This window comes from Ursus maritimus, unplaced genomic scaffold (genome assembly GCF_017311325.1).
Source record: "Ursus maritimus isolate PB19 unplaced genomic scaffold, ASM1731132v1 scaffold_26, whole genome shotgun sequence".
NCBI lineage: Eukaryota > Metazoa > Chordata > Mammalia > Carnivora > Ursidae > Ursus > Ursus maritimus.
The window spans coordinates 38483548-38498559 of NW_024425119.1; the positions used below are offsets into that span (position 1 = coordinate 38483548).

Below are 15012 nucleotides of genomic sequence, written 5' to 3' on the forward strand. Positions count from 1 at the left end.
CTCACCCAAGAGGGCTCAGGGTGAAAAAAAGAAAATGCAGGGAAAAGGGGGTGCACCCGAATGCGGGTCGGATTTCCCTCGGACGCGCGGCCCAGGGATGCACAGGGGCGGGGCCAGGCGGCGCAGGCTGCGGGAGCCGTTGGATGACTCCCCGGGCCGCGGCTCGCCCAGACACTGGGAGGGTGAAAAGTAGGATTAAATGACTGCCCCAGAAAGGAGCCAGCCCCGTAACCGGATCCCCTAGGTGTGGACGGAGGAGCCCAGCACCACCATAATTGCTGTTCGAAGCGGCTGCCGATAGCATCCCGGCGCGCCTGATCCGGTTCCCCTCGTTACCGCAGCGCGGCATAAAGTGCTCCTTTGTAGCAGGCCAATTAAAAAGTTACCTCTTTCGGGGAACTGTTTTTGCTTCGCCGTCGCTTTGCGCAGGGCTGGAGCCCGGAGGTGGCGGCGGGCGGGCACAGGGGGGCATTGTGGAGAGGGGGTCGGGGAGTCCGGGGGAACCCACCGGACCTCGCCTCTCATGAATGGGGCTTTTCTCGAGCGCACACAGAGCCCGATTCACAGGTCTCCGCAAGGAACCAGTTTAAATAAATACGGGCAGCATTTCAGCCCCATCTGGAAGCCATCGCTGCCAATCTCCCAACGCAAACAAGCCTCACAAAGGAGGATTGAGGTCTCTCCCCTCCGCCGAGGGGCACTTTCGGAGGCGAGGGCTGTGAAATGCAGATGTGGGTCAAAGACGCCGCCTCCAATGAGTTTCTCAAACTCGTGGGCAGATGGGGAGGAGGGGCGTGCCCGAGCTCTAGGCTTCTGACATCACTGACGTCCACGCAGACCGTGCTTTTCCCCATGTCACTTCTCGAGTCCACTGACCCAGGGGAGGGGGTGACGGGGCTGGGATGCGCCAGGGAGCAAAGTCAACAGCCCCGATGCACTCCCTCTGGGAGCAGGGGGAGTGACCGGAAGATCTGGGCCCTAGAAACTGTGGAATTCACTCACTCCCGGCAAAGCTGCGGCGCTGAGAGCCTCTGCCACTGAAATGAGTGCCACTAATACCAGATGGAGAATTGGACAATTATTTTAAAGTCACTTAGCTAATTTCATTGTGCACTAAGCAGAGGTGGGTGTCCCTGCAAATTGACGACAAAATAGAGTCAGTCCGAGCCGGGATCACTTATAGACACACCGTATTCCAACAAGTGTCCGGGAGCGCGCAGCCAGTTCAGCGCAGCACCCGACCACCCGGCCAGACTCTCCTGCCCGGGGCTCCCTGCTGCTGTGCCGCGGGCCCGTCCTGCCCCCGCCTCACAGCTTCTCTAATGAACGGAAAGTCCTCCTGGGCCCAGAGCCTTCCAAACCGTCTCTGGAGACAGCCTGGTGGCAGGCGAGACCAGACAGAGCCTGGTCGGCAGAGCGATTTTGATTCCCCCTCCCATCCGACGCCCCCAAAAAAGTTTCCTCTGAGATTGATTTACAATCTGTAACTTAAAAAGACAGGGCTGGAATCCCAGCCATCGGAAACATGCCCAAACACGTGGAGGGGGGAAAAAAAGTCCTCTCTACCTAATACACTTTCCAGGCTTCGTTTGTCCTGAATATAATCCCAGACAGTGGGGACTTTACCAAAGGAGGCGATGGAAAGGTGCGATCCGAACCGCCTTTGGACTAGACTGTAAAACTGCCATCTCTAACTATATTGGGTTGAAATTGTTACGGCAATCTACCAACTGTGGCCCCCTCCCCTGCCACACACACAGAGACACAGACCCACAGCCCGTAGCCTGGCTCCGCGAGCTCCAGAAACTTAGAAGAGGAACTCATGGTAGTACCTCCGGGGTTTGGAGGGGAAGACGGCGGGGAGGGGGCGCTATTTTCTGGGGCGTTTGAAAAGCACAGTCTGGTTGGAATGTTATCGCCTTTCAGATGGCCTCCCCTACGGGAAGTTTCTGTACCCGTTAGAGGCAGGGCGAAAGCCGAGATGAGAATGAGGGCTGCACCTTGCTCCTGAGCCAGCCGGGAGGGGGAGGAAACTGCGAGAAGCGCTGAGGTCTCAGAGCGCGTCTCCGAAGGCTCTTTGTGGCCTCGGATTTCAGCCCACCAGTTTCAGAGCATCTCCTTTGTCTAACTCCCGTTTGAACCCTTCGGCCACCAACCCCTGGACAAGATTGCGAGGTCAACCCTTTGGCGCTTCCTCACTCCTTCGCTAGTGCCCGTTCCAACTTCTCCTAAGATCGATGGGCTAAGACCTGTTTTTGCTGAACTCCGAGTGCTTCGAGGTGAGTTGTGCGCGTGTACGCCTGCCTAATTTTCAAAGCTGGGGGAAAAGAGCACTCTTTAATCTGTGCTCAAACATCTCGACCCGGCACTGCACGTTTCAAATTCCTGCGCAATGTAGAGACCTGCAAATGCCTCCAACTGCGACCCGCACGGGAGGACCCTCGGACAGAGACCCTAACTTGCAGAACTCCGCTAGCTGAGCTCCTGAGCATCTTGCACCCAAGTCCCAAGTCTAGGCGCGCCGTGACCCCGGGAGCCGCTCTAACCCGGACCCGCCGGCTCCAGAGCGGTAGAGGGCGTGGGGGGAGGGTGCGGAAGGATGGCACAGAAGGGTGGCAGGCAGGGGCGTGGGGCGACTTACGGACATCCTGGCCGTGACATCGAAGGACAGCGGCGACGAGCAGCGTCAGCAGCACCAGCGTCTGGGGAGCCCCGAAGCGGATCATGGCTCACCGCGGGGCCTGGCGGAGCCGGCCCGAGCGGAGCGGAGCGCAGCGAGGCGGCAGGAGCACGGCGTGGGTCCGGGTCTCTACCGCGCCCTCATGCAGGAGGCTTTTGGAGCAGGAGGAGGGGGCAGGAGACCCGGCAGCCCAGCAGCGCTCTGCGTCTTCTCCCCTCCGCGGAGCCCGTTATATGCGCCCGGCCCCTCTCGAGACTGGCGAACTCGCCCAAACCGCGGGCCGCCCCCGGCCCCCCGCGGGGCTGTAACCTGAGACCCCGCCCCCGGAGCCCGCCTGGGCCCAGCCAGAGCCCGCACCTGCCTGGGCAGGACCCCCCTCTCCGCTAGTCCTGCTTCCCGCCCCCCACCCCTAGTGTGCTGAGTGGCCTGATCGGGCGGGGCGCAGAGACGGCTGCTGTCCTCCCCCCAACCCAGGGCTGCGGCGCTGCCCCCTCCGACCACAGGCGGGAAGGGGGGCCTCCGGCCCCTCCCCTCGGAGTTCTGCCCGGATTGGAGGGGCGGGGGGTGTTTGCAGAGGCCCAAGCCGCGAGCCCTAGACCGTGGACGGAAAAGACTTAGGAGGGAGCGCGCAAAGTGGTAGAAAGGAGCAGCGGGGGAGGGCTAGGGGGGCTCCGCGTTGGGACCTTGGGCGGAGGGCACGAAGGATGGCCCCGGGGGGGAGCTCGCGATGGTATCTGAAATCCTAAATCTTGGAGAGCTCAGGCAGCGCCAGGTTTGGGGAGATGCCCCGACCTATCTTCTGGCCACTTCTCGGAGTACCTGGCCCGGGGCTCCCACCTGAAGGTTCAGAACAACAGCCCCCGACCCCTCCCCCATCCAGCTTTGCGAAGAAAGAGCGTCCTCTGGAGCCTTGGCAGACGTTGGCCGGAGCCAATCGCCAGGAAAGGGGCCGGTGTGTTACAGCACAGAGGGAGACCTGTGTGAAGGTGTGGGGGCGGGGCAGGCCCCGGGAAGGGGGCTCGAGCAGCCGCAGAGGCCGGCGGGAGCCGAGACTAAACCGTGCACGCTGCCCAGGTGGGGGACTGTCGAGTTCCAGGCTCAGACGTGGTGTCTGCTCTTCCTGGCCAGGGTCCGGGAGCCCCGGGGGGAGTGGGCACCGCCGCCCCGGGTTGAGCAGCTCTGGCCAGGGATGGCTGGTCAGTGCTGCAGCCCTGTCCAGGGCGCGGGGAGGCTGCTCCAGCTGGACCGACTTCTGTGAGCCAAGGGAGAAGCCAGAATTTCCTAGTTGGCCCCCTGGCCCTCTGCTGCTTCCCACCTCACCTCACCTTCCCTGGTGAGCAAGCCATGTTCTTCTCTAGGCTCCTGGTGTCTCCATTTGATATTTGAGAGGAAAGGACTCCAGCTAGACCTTCTTCCTCTTGAGGAAATGGTCTTCCCTCCCTGAGGACAGTCGGGTCCCTCAAAGAATTTTAGGAAAAACACAAACTTTCATGAAACTTCGACTTTGGGGTCTGACTTGACCAGATCTCCCCTTCCAGGCAGTGGGGTTTCTGCTGCGCTTCCTCCCGGAAGTTGGGGGCACTGGGAAGAAGCTGCTTCTAGCCCCCAGGCTTCAGGCCGCCATAGGGAGTTCGGGGCTTCCCCTCCCTCTCTCCCATGCCTCATGCTTTGAAGCTTCTCAGAGTGGAGCCCGGAATTCCAAGTGTGCAGAACTTCTGTGTGCATGTGCCGGCCAGAAAGAGAAAGACCTCTCACTGTTTAAAAAGATGCCTCCATGTTCTGTGCAGTCTGGGTGGAGGTGGGTGAGGGATCGAACCGCTGCTTCCAGCTGCTCTGCCTGCCACGGGCCTGCCTTCGCTCTTTCCCCAACCTCCTGTTCACGGCCAGCATGAAGCTCTGAGCCTTTCCTCAGCCCCAGCTGCTGCCAGGAGAAAGCAGGGCTCCTGCCTGCAGGGTCCCAGGCCCTCCTTGGGGCCATGGGTCCTGTCTTCCACCTGGAAGGTAGGATGACCAAACCCCACATGTTTCTCAAGACCCCCTAGTGCAAGCCCCCCCAGAAGCCTTCTCTGATATCTCTAGAACACACCGCCTCCCTGCCTGAGTCCCTCTGGCATTTTGTAGCCTGTATCCACTTTTATATTCTATGCTTACTTTTTTGTGTGTGGTTTTCTTTTTTCTTTTTTTTTTTTTTTTTTTTTTTTTTTTTTTTTACCTTTGTATTCATTGGTCTTATCTTAGCAATGAGCCTGGGAGCCCCGTGAGGGCCAGAACAGTGCCTAGCACAATGGCAGCCCACAGGAGGAAGTAGGTAAACCCCTGGGGACTAGTGCATGTCAATGCAAAATACATTTCTTTTAGGATACAAGCAGTACAGAGGCAGCCACAGAGCTAGGCAGTCATACAGTTGACCTCCAATGCAAGTGACCATAAAAATTCAACAACAAAAAAAAGTTTTGGTGAAAACACTAAAATATTTGAAAAAATTAAAGCCTGTTTCAAAGTGACGTAGTTTGGTGGGCAGCGAAGTGCCACATCCTTCGGAGCTCAGGTGCTCTAGATTCCATCCTCTGACTCTGTGAGTCCCCATCTTTGCCTGCGAACTCTTTCTACATGTAAGAGTTCTGGATTCTTCCCAGTAATCATGGCTCATTTGTGAATACAGTTTAGTTCTCCACTCCCTGTGTGGGAAAACAAAAGTTTTTTCATCAGAGATGAGAATTGACCAAAGCAAAATAAAATTTAAAATTTAAATCAACAAAGCCAAGATAAATTATGGAAATTATTTAAATTCTAAAGTCAACTAAACACCAATATTAATATTTTACCCATTTGTGATTCCAAACAACTACCATTTAAAAACCTCTAATTTGTGACTCAGACTAGAATTGAACCTGTATGTAGCCAAAAAAAAAAAAAAAATCACGGATCTGGATATTATTTACCCAACAATCTCACTATGCAGAACACAGCCAAGAAGCTGAAAAGAAGAGGAAGTAAACCAGCGAGCAGAAGCAGCAGCACTCGGGACTGTGAGCAGCGGGGTTTAGGTCACGTGCTAGCACACGCATTTTATGCATCCTAGAGTCCCTCTTGCTCCGTGTCTGTTGGTTCATAGTTTAGATATTCTGTTAACAGGCGATGTCATCAGACCTCACCGATTAGATGCAGAAACATAGAGGTAAGATAGGAGAGCAGTTGTGGGATGAAAACACAGTAAGAACAGCAGGAAGGGACGAGACAGAAAAGCAATATGGAGTTGACGCAGTGAATAAACAACATGGTAGCCTAGGGCCCATAGGGCTGGGGGCGAATGCTCTGTGCTCCTCAGTGGCTCCAGAGAGTATCCTGGTTTACAGCATCTGCTGCAGTCCTGTGCTTCATAACAATGAACTTAAATGTCCAATAAAATGTTCATTGAAGTTTAATATGGTCTCTTTGAAGAGGCAGGGAAATACGCATTCCATTTTAGAAGGGTCTGCGTTAAACTTAATGAAGATAAGTGTTTGTTCACTTAACGTGAAAAATCTCCTATCCCAGCAGTGCTGAATAGATGAGGAGGCATCGTGACATCCAGAACTGCGGGGCTCAACTGGGTGGAGGAAGGGCCATGGGTGGCTGGGGACTGAGGACGAAGCTCCCACGTGGCCTCATCATTTGCTCACACCCTTGAGAAGAGCGCACACCTCACTGTAGGGAGAACATTGAGCAAGTAAACGGACCCAATCCGTGCATCTACCTCGGATCCGACCGACCCAGTGAGACAGATGGAGTCAACCAGTCATTCTGTATTGTGAAAGAACTGTTCCACCATGTTTTCCTTTTTATGGGGATATTAAATTTAGACTTCTGCAGACACAGACTCACTGGGCAAGATATTTGTAGGTAGACTGTAAAGAAAAGATCTTTCTCTCCCTCTGCACAAATTCCATTTAAAAATAGTGATAGAGTGAGGAAGGATTCGCGTTCCAGAGAGGTAAGCCCAGCCCAAATATGGCAGTGGTGAATGCACACACTGCACTCCAGCCACACTCCCCAGACGGCCGCGGTGGAGGGAGAGCGGCTCCGGCTCGCTCAGCGGCATTCGGCTTCTGTCGGTTGGGCTCAGTTCAGACGTCCTTTCAAGGTGTGTTTATGTTTTCCTTTGGCATTTTTGGGACAGAGTAACAGAATCAGGACTGTCCCGGGAAGGGTTTCCAGATTTATGGCGTACATTCCACCGCACAGGCGCATAAATGTGTCACTATGTAGTCCCAAACGCAAACAGCGTCAAGGATCCCCCTCAGTCCCCTCGGCTCTGTCTCAGCACCGTGCGAACCCAGCTTAGTGCTCACACTGAACACCTACTGCCCTATCAGATGGGGAGACAGACAGGATTAAGGGACTGCCTTTGAGTTTGTAAGAGAAACAGAAACAGACTGTGAAAAATGCTGTAAGGAAGGTACCCTCCTAAAAAAGAAAAGAAACCACATACGCACGCGTGTGCATACACACACACACACACACACACACACAGAGCACGCAAGAACAGCATTCTCGAGATCACGGAGCGAGCTGGGGAAGGCCTCCTGGGCGAAGTGAGGCTCCAGGATGGGTGGGGTTTTTTGAAACGCATGGGGCTGGAGCACACAGGATGCCTCCCATGACAAATCCAACAGGCCCGTCACCTGGAAGACAGGGCGAGGGGCCCAGAACAGTGTGGAGTCAGCCATGGGGGCCACTGGGAAGAAGACGTGGCCCTATGGATGAGATCAAGGCCGGATAGGAGGCTTCCATGAATGCCGCTGGTTGTCACTGAGTCTGGCTCAGACTTGCCTTTCTTACTTCTCCTTTTTCCTCTTGGACTTCTCTCCTAGTAGATAGGCCTTTGGGAGGAAAAGAGAGAGATGTCTGGGTTTTTTAAAGACCTAATTTTTTAAGAAATACAGAAATGATCTTCCCATTTCACTTTTTTTTTTTTTTACAGAAGCCTTTCATACAAAATCTTGCATTTTCTTAAAGTGCATGGCATTCGGGCTTTAAGGAACATGCGTCTCTCTCATCAGCTCTTGATGGTGCTGTGGTGAAGGGAAAAGCATAAGAGCCTCGGTGCAGAGCTGTCCGAGCACTCCCAGCACAGGCTGCGTGGGAAGCCCCTTCCACGTCAGAAGGTTGTCCAGCCACCACCGTCTCCCCGTCTCCAAGGGCCAGAGAGCATCTGCTCTGGGCACATGTCAAGGGACGGCACAGCGCAGAGGCTCCGGGGACACCCTTTGAGGGGCCAAAACCGTTCCAGACACGTGCAAGCGGCCGGCTTCTGTCTCCCGTCTGTCTCCCTCCCTTGAAGTTTACACTTCAGCAGCCTGTACTGCGGACTTGTGCCCTTAGTCATTCGTTCCTCCGTCCATTGGTCTGTTCCTCAAACCGGTAGAGAAATGCTGTGTGAATCTCTTCTCAGACCTCCTTGAGAGCAGGGCCCGTAACTGAGACACGTCGAGTCTCTGTAGCAGGGTGCCGTCACAGAGAAAGTGTTCTAAACTCCTGCTACTGGGAGCGTGGTCCACGGACAGGCAGGGCCCCCTCCCTGGGAACTGGTTAGAAAAGCAGAACCTGCAAAATCAGAATTGGTATTTCACCAAGATCTCCAGATCACTCATGGCCGACACACTGGTGGCTGGCCAGCTCTCTGTGGCCCTGGCGAACGGGGTGCTGTGGTCCGCAGTTACAGATGGCTGGGGTCACACGTCACAGCATCTGCAGGCATGGGGGGGGGGTTGAGGTAAGGGTGGCGGAAAGGAGAAACGAGTTGAGGGAAAGGGATGGACAGAAGGTTGTAGGGGAGGCATGACCCAGAAAAGCCTGCTGCTGGGGGGGGGGGGGTGAACTCTCGAAGGACATCTCCTGAAGTAAGTGGGAGGCCACTTTTCCTATGGTCCATTTCCCCGATTGGAAATGGGATCAGCGCGAGGCAGAGCCTGGGTTCTGCGGGAACAGTGTCAGGGCAGAACGGGGAGCCGAGCGGAGACCGACATCCTACCTCTTTCCCAACAGCCCCTCGGCCCTGCCTCTCCGGGGCTGCTCACCCAGGAACTCTTTCCTCACCCAGGAAGTATCATGGGAAGCAAGGAGCCATACGGGGAGGCCTCTGGGCCCGTCAGGGCACGTACACCTTCAGAGAAAGCCAGGTGCCTGGAAACCAAGTTTATTCTGCCCCAGTGGGTGGGGTGGGCCTGCCCTCCAGGAAGTCCCTGAAAAGCTCAAGGGAACGTGTGGTGAGCTTCTCGTGGGCTCCCCTGCCAAAAACAACCTCTGAGGGAGCAGGACAGCGTGTGCTGCCCTTCTCCACACCGCAAACCCGGGAGAGCACCTTGTCTGACCTGCCTGAGGCACCTGCCCAGGGAGGCCGGAGCACCACTGTATTCGGCGCGCGGACACCCACCCGTGGCCCTCCACACCTGGCCCTGGCAGATGCCGGCGCTCTGGAGTCCTTCTTCGGGGGGGGGGGGGAGGCTGGCTCTGTCCTCCTTGCTGTCCCCTCCCCCTCCCGTCTCTCCCCAGCTCGCCAGCATTCCTTCAGCTCGGCCGGGCTAAGCCCCCACAATGCGCTAGGCGCCGCTAAGCGGTGTGGGGGACACAAAGAGAGGCCTATGCAGCACGGAGCCTACCCTCAGGAACGCCACCCCTCGGAGGAGCCGCTCATGTAAAAAGCCACACTAAGAGGTAAATGAGCTCTGGGCTGTGACGAGGTGCGACGTGGCACAATGCAATGCCGCGTATGGAGACACTCGGCTCTGGCCTTTACCTGTCGGAGCCCTTCTTGACACGGCCTTGGGCAGTGGGGACAGCGTGGCCGCACACGCGCCACGGTGTTACTAATCTCGTTAGGCCCTCCAGAGATCTGCCTTCTTCCACCCCCACCTTCGCCCCGATTGTAAGTTTCTTCCTCTGGCAGCTTAGTTATGTGACAGGCGACGCCCCCACGGTGGCGGTGGCGTTTGCTCCCTGTCGCGTGGGAGCCCTGCCCCGGAGTCCTCAGCTGGAGGTACAAGCGCTTCCTTCGCATGCGAACCAGAGAGTAAAGAGTCCCACCTGTGTCGCCACCTGTGCCCGCCCGTCGAGATGTCAGTCTAGCGTCGTCCTCGCAGTGCCTGCGAACACACGTTTCCTTCCTGTGGTCTTGCGGAAACAAAGGAAGAAACGAGGGCTGCCCTTCAGCGGCTCAGGTTCAGCACGGAGGCGCACCTCCTCGCCTTTCCCCGCGGGCCAGTTCCTCGGCGTCCCGGCTCGTCTGTGAAACAAGGATAACAGCCATTTGCTCACGGGCTCGTCATCAGGACAAACGGAGTCACAGATGTGGAGCAACCGCGGGGCGCGCGACAGAGGCTCGGAGCCGTGTTTCTCGTCCTCAGCACTGCTTTCCTTGGTCACCACCCTGGTTACCGACCCTCGTCCCACCTGCCTGCCGCACCATGAAAAAACAATCTCACCTTGTTTTTCATTGAGTCCCATTAACATGTTTGTCTTACCCGTTATGTTTCCACGACTTCGGGTGACAACCGATGGAATCTAGGCTGATCGATGAAGATCCTGGAATTTGAGGCCATAAACAGAAAATGTTGAAGACATTTTAATTATTTTAAAATCAAGAACACAAACTCTGGGTGCACAAACTTTCGATACTCCCTGAAAAGCACCCTTGGCGCTGGGAATACATGGACCTGATCGTTGGGCCCAGTCTTTCCCTAAGAAGGAGAACACGAGCTCGTCACGTTGTCTTGGAGACAGGGAAGACGAAAATAGCAACTGACCTTCTCAACAGTTATCAGGTTAAACAAAAACACAAGTTTAATGGAACTGTGGGAAGATAAAGACGGGAGGGAAACCACGTGCAAGGCTTGTGGATCCGGTTTGATGAGCTGTTTGAGAGGATGTAACTCAAAGCCATGAGAGGGAGAAGCCGCTGCTTCTCTGGTCAGAAGAGCACCGATGTGGTGTTTCCCGGACTGGGAGAACAACTCAAAATAAACGAAAACGATGCCTCTCGTGGCCAGGTGTTTCTGTGTCTTCAAATCTTGTTTGGAGTTGTGTAGTTTTATTTCTAAGTTACTTATTCTGATTCTCTGTGATCTTTATACTTCACGCATTAACAAAGGGTTCTATTTTGTCAGGAAAGATAGACTTACATAAAAAAAACCCCGCCTGTGCCAGACTATTCAAACTGTCCACAGACAAAACCGAGTGTCCGCCTGGTGGCAGAGGGTTGAATTGCAGGCAAAGCGCCCAGAAACCTGGAGCACCACATGGCAAGTGCACTTCGCAGCAAATGTCACATCACTCTACTCTTCTGTGACAGCTGTAAATACCCAGCATTCTCCTTGTGAATGCAGTTACTGTCTTTACCCTTGCTGAGCACCTACCGAGTGCTTTTTAAATGACAGCACTTCGCAGACGTTAGATTCCCCTAATATTAATGCCTGTGAGGGCCTGTCCATTCTGGTGTGTTTGGTCTTGTCATTAAGCTAAAGGGCAGGGATTACTTCTGTCTAGCGCAGATTCCCAATGCAGGTGACACTGAGTGGTGATGACTCTGGGATAGTTGTCTAGCCTGAGAACTGATAAGTAACATGATCCGGGCCAGGGCAGGAGGAAGAAAGGAGATTTTTAGACACGCTGGTGGGTATAAGTCCATGTGTTTACTAAGAGCAGACTTTCTACCACTTTGGTGCCTTGGGCTGCACGGCTTGCAAAGGTGCGGGGTGGTGCGTCCGTAGGCTCACAAAGGGAGCTACCTTTCTCTACCTTGCCAGCTTGGAAACATTCCCTGTGGTGGTGGTGCTCCACCTGTCTCCTTTCTCTCTGCATGGTGAGTTACTCATTAAGGCCGTTGCTTTAGCGCTGAGATATGTGAGGTGGGGGAGGGGGGGTAGTCATCCCAGAAGGAGTGTGTGCAAGGTGAATCCAGCAGCAGTTTGTGGTGAGTGGGAGTGAGAAGGCAGGAAAAAAGCAATATCATTGCCATCTTTTCCAGCAAACATTTCAAGAACACCTGTATTACGTATTGTACTAGAGACACAGATTTATGTAATATTCTATTTCTTCACTTGAATGGCTTATACATTCTTGCAAATCTCTTGGGCATGGAGCAGTGGAAAGAATATTGGCCTTGGAGTCAGGAACTCTAACTTTACACTGATCTGTGCATCTAAATTGGTACGTGATCTTGATCCAATAGCTTTACTCTGTGGGCCTCGGATGGTCCATCGGGAAAGTGGGTGGCTGAGTGTGGTTTTGTGAGGAGAGGCTTTAGCTCCAGTTTGTTTGTTTCTCCCCTTTACCCTAATCCTAGCAGAATTTAGTTTTACTGTCAACGACCCATCAACTGAATCTGAAAATCAGCCACCATGAAACTAAAGAAAGAGATCAACTGGCTGAAAGTTTGCCCACCCAGTGTGGCTGAATCAGAGGGAAGCTCCTCTGTCTCTGGGAATCAGCACCCCTCCCCCAGCCCCTCTTGTCTCCTGTGTTCATGTCTGTCGTCCAAGGAGAGGCAGAGGGGTTACCTAGAAATAGGAAGCAGGCTGTCTGCAGGCCCTCTCCTTTCCCCAGGGCCCAAGAAAAAAAGGCCTCGAGAGACAGGACATGTCCAGATTTGTCTCCTCTGAACTGGGCTCAGGAGATGAAGAGCCCCGTCCGCTGCGCCCGTGCATCTCGGCCCATCTTCTGGGTTATAATGACTGATGATGACACATGCTCTGACAGAGGTCAGCTGGAGCCTTGCATTCTCTTGCCTGCTTCAAGGGCCAGTCAGGGGTAGGGAAGTCTTCCCGGTGCAACCGGTCATTAACCTCTGCTACGCCCATTGAGCTGTCCTGGTTACAACTCTACGAGAATGCCAACTGATGGGGCGCCTACGTGGCTCAGTCGGCTAAGCATCTGCCTTCAGCTCAGGTCATGATCCCGGGGTCCTGGGATGGAGCCCCACGTCCAGCTCCCTGCTCGATGGGGAGTCTGCTTCTCCCTCTCCTCCCCACTCCTGCGCACTCTCTCTCTCTCTCTCTCTCTCTCTCTCGTAGGCATCAGTTAAGCAGCCAGTGTTTATGTAGTGGTAGTCTGTGGACAAAAGCGTCAGTGCTCGACCCCGAGCGTGCATTAATGCGCACCTACCGCGGGTCCCATGCATGGGCACTGTGAGGAGAACAAAAGAAATGTGGTCTAGTCCCTCCCATCAAGAAGGCTTCAATCACATTTCAAGAGATGGCCGCTGGAATGGGGTGTCACAGACCAAGAGCTGCTCTAAGACAGAGCTACCTGATAGAACTTTCTGTGACGATGGAAATACTCTATACCTGCGCTGTTCAATATGGCAGCCACTAGCCACATGTGGTAATTGATCACTTGAAGTGTGGCTAATGCAACTGAGGAACTGGATTTTTAAATTTATTTAATTTTAATTTATTTAATTTTAGTCAAAGGGCCATAGTTATCATACTGGACCACACATCAGGTCCTTGCTACTCAGAGTGTGTTCTGCAGACCAGAACATCGCATCACTTGGGAGCGTGTCAGAAATACAGAATTTCAGACCCCACCCCTACTGAATCAGAACCTTTTTTTTTTTTTTAAGATTTATTTATTTGAGAGAGAGCAGGGGTGGGTAGAGGGAGAGAATATCCAAGCAGACTCCTGCTGAACGCAGAGCCCAACACAGGGCTCAATCTCATGACCTAAGATCATGACCTGAGCAGAAACCAAGAGTCGGACACTTAACCAATTGAGTCACCCAGGCGCCCCAGAACCTTCCTTTTAATAAGATCCTGAGGTCATCTGTTTACACATTAAGTTGGAGAAGCAAACTAGTCTAGGGCAGTGCTTCCCAACTCGACTGCATATTAGAATCACTTGCATAGTGAGAAGCTTTTTAAAACTCCCAATGTTGTGACTGCACCCCAGACAGATTTAACCAGTATTTCTGGGGGATGAAACCCCGACACCAGTGTTTTTAAGCCCCTGGGTGATTCCAGCGGACACCTAATGTTGAGACCACTGTCTGGGGCGAATGCAGCCAGCCCGGGTCACACTCTGATGCATGAATCCATGTGAGGGCCAGCCACTCGGCCTTAGCCTCTAAATTCACTTGTTGGGCCCTGCCGGCTGGAAAGCCAAAGGGAGTTATTCATTCTCGGCAAGTGTAAGAACTGGCTGGGGCTTATGTTTGTTTCCAGCGTCTAAGTGAGATGTTCATTAGTTTTTGACAAAACACGTCCAAATGCCACAGCACCAAAGGGTGTTGAGCCAGCCGGATGACTGAAGCCTGGGAAGGGCTGATTCACTCCCTCACTCTGGGGCCCGGATCCCCTGGCATCCCAGAGCAGCTCCGTGAAGGGAGCTATTCTTCCCATGTAGGGTGGAGGCGGCCAGTTTTTCCAATGCAACTTGTCTTCAGCGGCCCCTTCCCGCAGCTCAGCAAGTGTCCCAGGGTCACTGGGGCCAAAGAGAAAAGGTGGGTTTTCCTGAAGAGCCAGACTGTCATCCTGTTGATCTGAACAGGACCTGAGAGGCCCCAGCCACTTTCTAGAGATGAGTGACATTTGCGGAGCTGAGTCTTCATCTCCCAGAGGGCAAAAGTTCAGGAAAAGCACGTCTGAAGTCAGGCTTTGAGGACATTGGGTCCCACGAAGCCTGTCTCAAGGGATGGAGCGGCAGCCCCTGCACGGGGCGTTCATTTCCAGAGTCTCACTGAGGAATATCATCCTTGACTTGGGTCCTATGGAGACGCAAGTGATTCGCTTTGGAAATGAGATCCCCAACTATAGACGATTAGCTCATTTGTCTTGACACGTCCGTAGAATTTCTTCAGCTTTGTATCCATAGCTCTTCTCATGCATTCCACACTGACCTTAGGAGACTCAGTCAATACAAGGGTGCCCTCAGGCAGGCTATGAGAGAGCCAGCCGTGATGTTTTGCCAATGTTGGGGCAAGGGAGGAGAGCCAGCCATGATGTTTTGCCAACGTTGGGCAAGGGAGGAGCGAGGTCCAGCCCTGAGAGTGTCCCAGGCCAGCCAGAGCAAATGCCTCTCTGCTGTCCCCTCCACACCCGTCTCCACGCCCACCTGCAGGTTAGCAAGTGTCTTGCAGATCCCCAGATAGCCTTAGAAAACTTTCCCAGCCAGCAGGCCCCTAGGCCACAAGCGACATCTGAATGAGACTCCCTTTGTGCTCTGACAGAAAAGAGCCCATTTCCTGGGGAAGATCAGAAAGGAGGCCGGGGAGGATTTTCTCCCCTCCATGGCTGCATAGGTGAGGTTGTGCCTAGTGGAATGAGAGAAATCCAGCCAAAGGTCACCACCTCCAGCTT

General features: G+C 54.1%; 1 protein-coding gene and 1 long non-coding RNA gene across 4 annotated transcripts in view; both read right to left on the minus strand.

Moving 5' to 3' along the window:
• The window catches only part of COL2A1 (collagen type II alpha 1 chain), a 30337-nt gene extending 27611 nt beyond the window's left edge, over positions 1-2726 (minus strand). The window contains exon 1 of the mRNA XM_040642382.1: positions 2642-2726. Within this exon, the coding sequence (XP_040498316.1) occupies positions 2642-2726 (85 nt within the window). The remainder of the gene's footprint in view (positions 1-2641) is intronic.
• Positions 2727-4436: 1710 nt separating this feature from the next.
• Positions 4437-10681, minus strand: LOC121105359. 3 transcript variants are annotated; one of them, XR_005837803.1, is made up of 5 exons: positions 10183-10681; positions 9746-9944; positions 8267-8410; positions 7345-7542; positions 4437-5358 (listed from the first exon to the last, which is right to left on the minus strand). It is a non-coding gene; the product is annotated as an uncharacterized LOC121105359 (long non-coding RNA). The 3 variants fall into 3 exon arrangements; XR_005837805.1 differs by lacking the exon at positions 8267-8410; XR_005837804.1 differs by lacking the exons at positions 4437-5358; positions 7345-7542; positions 8267-8410 and adding an exon at positions 7579-8266.
• Positions 10682-15012: the final 4331 nt, after the last annotated feature.